This window comes from Bison bison, unplaced genomic scaffold, assembly GCF_000754665.1.
Source record: "Bison bison bison isolate TAMUID 2011002044 unplaced genomic scaffold, Bison_UMD1.0 scf7180017864527, whole genome shotgun sequence".
Classification (NCBI taxonomy): domain Eukaryota; kingdom Metazoa; phylum Chordata; class Mammalia; order Artiodactyla; family Bovidae; genus Bison; species Bison bison.
Genome location: NW_011495078.1, coordinates 2,553,045 through 2,561,023, shown reverse-complemented (window position 1 = coordinate 2,561,023; position 7,979 = coordinate 2,553,045). Strand labels below are relative to the sequence as shown.

At 51.7% G+C, this 7,979-nt stretch overlaps 1 protein-coding gene across 1 annotated transcript in view; it reads right to left on the bottom strand.

Moving 5' to 3' along the window:
- Positions 1–7,979, bottom strand: part of COL4A1 (collagen, type IV, alpha 1) — a 78,869-nt gene that overhangs the window by 1,732 nt on the left and 69,158 nt on the right. The window contains exons 47-50 of the mRNA XM_010831463.1: positions 7,375–7,587; positions 6,232–6,409; positions 2,652–2,766; positions 1,496–1,668 (exon numbers count right to left, since the gene is read on the bottom strand). Coding sequence (XP_010829765.1) covers positions 1,496–1,668; positions 2,652–2,766; positions 6,232–6,409; positions 7,375–7,587 — 679 coding nt within the window. The remainder of the gene's footprint in view (positions 1–1,495; positions 1,669–2,651; positions 2,767–6,231; positions 6,410–7,374; positions 7,588–7,979) is intronic.

The window sequence follows — 7,979 nt, the reverse complement described above, 5'->3', positions numbered from 1 at the left end:
CCACCCACCACGGACCACCCCCCCACCCCACCCCGCCCTCGGCCCCAGCCTCCTCGAACGCCAGCATCAAACTTCTGCTTTCTCAACTCGATTATAAACGCCCCCAGACTAAGAAAATAGTCTTCTCTTCACACACACAGATCCTAAGGGCACGTCCAATTCTTTGCAACCCCACAGACTATACAGTCCACGGAATTTTCCAGGCCAGAATACTTGAGTGGGTAGCCTTTCCCTTCTCCAGGGGATCTTCCCGACTCAGGGATCGAACCCAGGTCTCCCATATTGCAGGCAGGTCTTTATCAGCTGAGCCTCCAGGGAAGCCCGTTAAATCATCACTGAATGACAAGACGAGCAGCAAATCTGGGAAAATCAGCCAGGCCTCAAAATACTTTCATAACTTTGCAAAGATGTTCATGCTGGTGGGTCTCACTGGAGGCCAGAGGGGAACTGTTCCAAATGCTTCCTGATCCTAGGAATTCTGTCCTTTGACGGTTGAAACGTGAAGTCTGACCTAAAACATGTACTCATCAAATCTTTTGAAAATTAAAGTGGCCATATAATAGGATATGTGTGCAGACTCGCTGAGGTATGTCCAACTCTGTGACCTCATGGACTACAGCCCGCCAGGCTCCTCTGCCCATGGAATTCTCTAGGCCAGAACACTGGAGTGGGTAGCCTTTTCCTTCTCCAGGGGATCTTCCCACCCAGGGATTGAACCCAGGTCTCCCGCATTGCAGGCGGATTCTTTACCAGCTGAACAGAATGCTGTCCGAAAAGGTAAAGACAGAATCACTTATCTCCAAGGCTGAGACGTCCTTATTTGGAGGAAAGAACAGTAAGTAATTGTTCAGACCCCTCGGCGCCCTGCGTCAGCTCCTGCAGGTACTAAGTACAGCACAGATGCCTCTTTACGTGTTCTCGTCCAGTACAAACCGGGCCCCGCTCCAGACTAACTCGAGGTCAGCGGCCACTTGAGACCGTTGTTTTCAAAGGTGAATCCCTCCCTCCTATCAAGTCCCTCCCTATCTATTTTGGCTGCAATTTATGCTGAAATTAATTTTCCTCCATGCAGGCCTAAAAAACAGTCACTGACGACTCAACACACACGCCCAGTTCAGCCTTATAGACACCATGAAAACCAAGGTTATTCGCACTCTGCCTGCTGGTCAAAGGTACTGTGTCTAACATGCTCTGTCTGAAGATTTGAGCTGTCTTAATGCTGCTGCCGTGGATTTGCTTTGGAAAACGACCTTTCCTCTTTCGTGGTTCTTCAGCAATGAAGGAATGAAGCCTGTCACCTAAGCTCCACCTTGAGCATGGTCTCGGTTATCCGCCCCCATAGAACAGACTCAGGGATTCGTTCTTACATGTGGAAGAAGAACTGCCTGTAAGGACTGCTGCAGAACCGTCTCTGCGGCTCTGCACTGGTGACGCGTACGGATCACAACTGACTGCAAAGAAAAGCCACCGAGGGGGAGGGGCCAGAGCCACTCACTTGAACATCTCGCTCCGCTCTATCGTGGCAAGCCAAAAGCTGTAAGCGTTCGCGTAGTAATTGCAAGTTCCGCGGCCGTGGCACTCAATGAAGGGGGCGCTTCTGAACTCCTCCAGACATGAGCCGGGGGAGGCGAGGGCTTGGCCAGAGCCTTCAGCCCCGGCGCTGGTGTGCTGCGGGGAGACAGGACTGTGAGTCAGCGGGGATCGGGTGCTCCTCCCTGCAGAGCCGCCCCTTCTGCCTCCTGCGGTCACACACGGGCACCCACACCTCCCCGTGGCCTCAGGCCACGTGCCCCCAGCGCCAGGAACCAGCTGCCGGCCGGGATGGGAGATGACCAGTCCGGTTCATCAGCCCTGAAACAAACGCCGTCCTGACTCTTCTCTCTGCAGAACACTGAAACCTCTTCTAACTCGGGGCCTGCGATGGCAGCCAGGCCGTGCAAAGGATGCTGGGACCAACTGAAGTAGCCTCAGACTTTCTACCCAAACTGATACAGGATCACGAAGATCCTTTATTTGCTATGTTAGATGTTACATGTGCTTTTATAAGGTCAAGAAAAATGATCCGTTTTTTTCTTTGAAAAGGAAAAACTAAGAGAAAAAGAGGAAATAAAACCACTATGGTAACTGTTTGTTCAAATGGGTTGACGCAGGGTCCTCAGAAATGAAAACATGAAGTGAATGACATACAAGTGTCTGGTGTGACAGCCTCTCCAGGACGGCTACTTCAGACACAAGCAAAGCAGACTCTGGATTGAGAGCCAGAAGGGACATGTGAGGACAGAGCTAACGCCCTGGATTCCCAGACAAGGACCCCAGGGTCCCAGAACGTTCCAGATCTGACCATGATCACACCTCTCAGGCAAAGCTGAGATGGGAACCCCCTCAACGGGACCCCCCTCCCTGCTTCCCCCAGGGAGGCTCCAACTCAGCGTCTCATCCGGTCATCCCAGAACAGCCTCTCCAAGGAAGAGGAGAGCTCTGGGCTGGCGCTGGACACCGCCCCCCCACAGTGTCCCCTCCCGGCAGAGGGGGCCAGGCTCCTGGGGATGCTTCGCAGGGCGTCCCAGCAGTGAGGACAGTAGCCAGATAGGAGAGATGGGGAGGTCATGGGCGTCTCTTTGGGGGAACACGGAGCTGCTCCAAACACTCACCATCACAAAGGAGTAGCCGATCCAGAGCGAGGACCAGCCGGTGGGGCACTGCGGGATCTGGATGGTCTGGCTGTGCACGGCCATCACCATGGCCGGAGCCTCACACACAGCACACCTGCGAAGAACCGGAGCCAAGACCCTCAGCTCAGCGCGAGGAGCCCACCCCCCACCCCTCCCCGGCACCCGCTCTCCAGCTCTGCACTCGGTCTTTCCAGTCCAGTGACATCTCATCAAACGGAGCAGGTGCCCTGCTTGGACTCTGAGGCCCAGGGCTTCTCACTGATTTGATAGAGTTGCCTTGGTGTTCAAATATTAAACTCCGAGCCACACTCAACACTTGTCATTTCCCCATCTGCTCTGTTATAAGGGGAAGGCAACCCGGAGCCAGGTTGTAACAGGGCCCGTCTCCCCCGGGGGAGCTGGGGCCGCAGGAGACGTCTGTGTCTCCTTTGCGAACCACAGCATGCTCCGGCGTTTCAGCAATGAGCACGGACCTCAGCAAACACACGGAATGCTCAAGAAAAAGGAGATGGTGCCGTTCAAGGGCCAGTGCTTCTGGAACACGGTGCTTTAAGCCCTGAATCATCGTCAATGGAAGAACATCTGCTGAATTACAGTAACTAAGAAAAACAATGAGCCTGGGGCCAGCAGCCCACGTGCGCCTCCTTCCAGGGACCGTCCAGACCTGGAGCCAACAGACCAGTGAGGAGACCTGCCCAGGGCTGGACCCAGAATGTTCTGCCTGGCACCTACTCTGCTAAGACACCCTCTGAGGGTGCACTCACGGTTTGTTAAATAAGTAAACAATAGCAGTGACCACATTCAAGTCACAGAATGAGCACAGAGCCGACAGTGCTGATAAATGACTGCAAATGATGTTAATAATACACCTAGCTGGGCTGGAACATTTGCACGAAAATAGACGCGACGTGGGAACAGGCCGGAACGAGCGCTTGGTTTTCCCCGGATGTGAGAGTCTCGTGTGTGTTGTGCCACTTCTATTTTATTCACACAAATGCAGATGGATTAAAGGGCTCGATTAAACAACAGCTACTGAAATTGGCCTTTCACATCTGCCACCATCTGCCTGCCGGGCCCGGGAGCGGACAGCATGCAGGAAAGGGACTCATGTCAGCCTCTGCTGGGCTGGCAGGTTCAGGCTGCTGCAGAGACGCGGTCTCAACCCTGTCAGATGGGTGTTCCGGGACAGAGTCGCAGGTCTAATGAGCTGTGTCGTCCCTTGAAATTCATGAGTCTCCTTCTCCATGTTATTCATGAGAGCCTGAGACCAGAGTTGGTGTATAAGGCAGAATCGGAGCTCAGCTCCGGCTCTCAGACCAGTGGTCTGTGCTCTAGGGCAATTAAACCATCCACAGCTATGGATGCCTCGCGTCTGCAGAAAGTCAGAAAGTGCTTAGAAGCTTGTGTCCGGGTGACAGCAGAAAGCTTGCTGCTCTTTCTGCTGGAAAGGGAGGATTTTGTGTCGTTAATTCTTTCTGAAATTAAGCTTTAGGGCGTCCCCAAAGGAAAGGCCTTGGAAAGAACCTGTGAGTTTTGAGAGGTCGTCAGAAACCACCAAGTCAAAGTGACCACGGGAGCTGGGTGCCCGGGAGGAACAGGTGGCACGATGACCAAAGGGGAGGTAGATACACGTGCTTTCAGAGCCGTGACTTAGAGGATGTGACTTCTGAGGTCTCTTCCAGCTCAGAGTCTGTGGGTTAGCTAACAAGGAGCTGCGCAAACCCTGCAATGGGGCATTTAAACAGCTCGCGGTGATGGGTCCCCAGGGAAGAGCAGGCCCCAGACCTACTAGGGGCATTTAAACAGCTCGTGGTGATGGGTCCCCAGGGAAGAGCGGGTCCCAGACCTACTAGGGGCATTTAAACAGCTCGTGGTGATGGGTCCCCAGGGAAGAGCGGGTCCCAGACCTGCTCTACTCCTGGGCTGGTTTCTGGAGCATCCTGACTCATCCCAGAGCCCCCGTGTCCCAGCCAAATCAAGGTCAATGTCAAGTTTGCCAAGACGGTAAATAGGAAACGAAAATCACGATCTACCTGTCGTCCATGGAAAGCTAAACAGAAACACAAAGGCAGTTAGTTCTCGTTCTCATGCGCCTGTCACGGTCTGAGCAAGAAAAGTCTCGACACAGAATAGCCCACAGGCACCCCGATACGCAGAAGGACATCTGTGTTTGCAGAGGGGCCTCCCAGGAAGCTCCCATTTTAATGTCCAGGAGGTGAGTTTTCTTACAGCTCAAAATAAAGTGGTTGGATGTAAGGCCTTAAAAAACCTGACTTTTCTAATAGGACTCTCCCAGCCTTTCTGCTCCGGGTCCACACGGTAGGTTCTTTTAAGAAGACGGATCTGGACCAGCCTTCCACGTGATGGAGCCTCAGACCCTATAACTGGCCGGCCCCCTCGAAGCCCACAGTGACCATCTGGGGACCAGGCGGTCAGCACGCACCCAGCCCCAACTTCCGACTGCAGACACCCCTCAGCCGGCACCGTTACATCCTTCCTCCTGTTCAGAAGCTGCTATTTCCCTAAAAGAAACACAGAAACGCTTGTGTTCTGTCTCCTTCTCACTCTGCTAAGGCAAACTTGGCCCGCCTTGTCATTCTTTTTATCCTCTGTTATCTTCTCTGTAGAAGACTAGTTTCTCAGTGAAACAAATTCATACATTTGCCTCTGTTCTATTACCTCTGAGTGCAGCTAAGGAAGCAACTTTTTAATTAGAAGGAAAGAAGCAAAGATAAGACGACTGTGTACTTTTCGGTCATAATAATTTCAATTTCCCATTTTATTTCCTACCAGGCAGATTCTTGGGGACTTGAAAACATACCCCAGACATTAATTAGTGTGGCAAGCACTTAATTTGGGAAGTCACTCAAACATACGCATTCTCAGTGGGGAGAGTATTACCTTCAGGGCGCAAAAACTGGTGGAGTGGAGGAGAATAAGAAAATTCTTAGGACATACACATGTGATGGACACAGTACATCAGTATAATCTTCTTACACATAAAGCACAGACGGACTCTATGTCCGAGGTGTTACAGTTTCTTGAGGACTCCCTCACACCCATAGTTAAGTTCCTACATTAAGTGCCATTGAACTGCACACTTTAAAATGGTTAAGATGGTAAATTTTATGTTATGTGTATTTTACTACGATCAAAAATAAAAAATTATTTTTAAATTTCATGGGGGTAGGGAGTGATTCCAAAAATATATATCTTAAGAAAGAAAAAAGCAGTGAAGATACTCCCATGTTTGCGGGAATTCCAGAGACACTGCTCGCTCGTGGCAGGGAAGGTGGTCACCCCAGCGAGTCACACGAGATATGTGTTCTATCTCACCCAGGGTTTGCACTACAACTTTTAAGAGGATAACTGACTTTTACATCCAATCCTTTGCATGGATGATTTCTATCACAGAGCTCAGGTATCACAATCAGTAAACAGAATGGCAATGAATTGAATGTTTGGGAGGAAAATGGAAAAACACAAAAATAACCTCCGCCCTGAGGACGAGTGGCCTTTCTCCCTCAGTAGTGTGTCTGCTCCGACGGGCTGGACTCACCTGCTGATGAAGGGCCGGATGTTCTCCCCCGTGATGGGAGCCATGGACATGGGCATGGGCTCCGGGGTGGACAGCCAGTACGAGTAGTCGTTGCGGGACGCGAAGTTGCAGACATTGTTGATGTTACAGAAGAGGAAGGGCATGGTACTGAACTTCCGCAGACAGCTGCCCGCCGTGCCTGCGCGGGGAGAGGGCCTCGGATTACCACTGACAGCCTGCCTGGGCCAGACGGCGAGCGCCAGCAAGCACAGACGACAGACGCCCTCCACACGTGTGAAGACGGAAACCAGACGCCCTCCACACGCGTGAAGATGGAAACGAACACGCTTGAAATTAAAACAGACATCTATCCTTCACACGCGTGAAGACGGAAATAAAGACGTGTGAAGTTACAGAAAGGAGGAAGAAACACAGCGAAATAAACACACTAGTATGATTGGAAACGAGCATTAATTTAAAACCCCATTAGCTTTTAATTAGCAGGACGTTTTGCTGAATGGAAACAAAGTGGTTCATCAAGAGAGAGAAACCTTTTCCTGGACTGAACTCCAGAAGGAATTTAATGTGCAGCTCCCTCTACAACAGCCCAGTAACTCACTGGACAACGTTTCTGACAAAATGCAGAGCTGTCTTTCTACATGTTCCCAACCTCTGTGAAAGTTAGAGGTAGGCGCACAACATTAAAATATAATTTGGAGGAGCAGATCCGGAGGAGACTAAGAAAATGATGGCAAACACATGATCCTCTCTGTCCACCTAAACTTACAGGACAGAGATTAGCAAAGGAATTTTGGCCAAGAAAACGTGGACGTTTTTAAAAAGAGCAACAGTAAAGCTGCTCTGTTTTACAACAATGAATGCAAACTGTTGTGCGCTTACTCCAGAAATCTTAATCCCATCTGATCACTTAAGGAAGAGGTCAAAAGTTCTATTAAACTTTTTTGGAGAGTCAGCCTTTACGATTGCCTGGCTCCCCGTTAGTAATATGGTGGCCTTTGGTAAGGATGGAGGGAAACAGGGCTCTTCCCCTTAGCTAGGTCTTGGCAACACCTCGGACCACAGGACCGGAGAGGAACACAGCCCAGCACCACCCAGCACCGGAGACGCAACTCAGAAGGAACACACACATCTCAGGGGCCTCACCCAAGTCCTGGCCGTGCGCCCGCTCGTTGCCTTGCACGTAGAGCAAAGAGTAGCCGTGGTAGAGGATTTTGGTCCCAGGAGGGCACTGGGGGTCGTCTGTTGTCTGACTGTGCCGGGTCACAAGGAAGCCATGATCGACTGATGGGGTGCCCGGGGGACCCATGGATCCCGGCAGCCCGTCGGGGCCGGGCGGACCCGGGAAGCCACGTGGACCTGCAAGACGGAAGAGAAGCCGCTTCCTTAGTTACGCACGGGCGAGATGGCGCGGCCACCGACAGCCACCGCCTCCGATCTGCAGCCTCGGCCGCTCCTCTCTGCATCCCACCGCCGGACAGGTTAAAAGCACCGTGCTTGGGGCAAAGAGACACTCAAAGAGCTCAGTTCAGTGAATAAATGAAATACATGAAATCATCGATACAGGAATAAATGGCGTGATCTGTATTCTTTCAGCACTGGGGGCTCCTGTGGGCGAGGATTATCATACAATTATTGACAACCTCCTCTGAAGGTAGCGTCCCAGCCTCAGTGGCCCGAGGCCGCCTGCAGAAACAGGGCAGGAAGGAAGCTCCTTGCAGAGTGTCCTCCCATCTCCAGGGGTGACCACG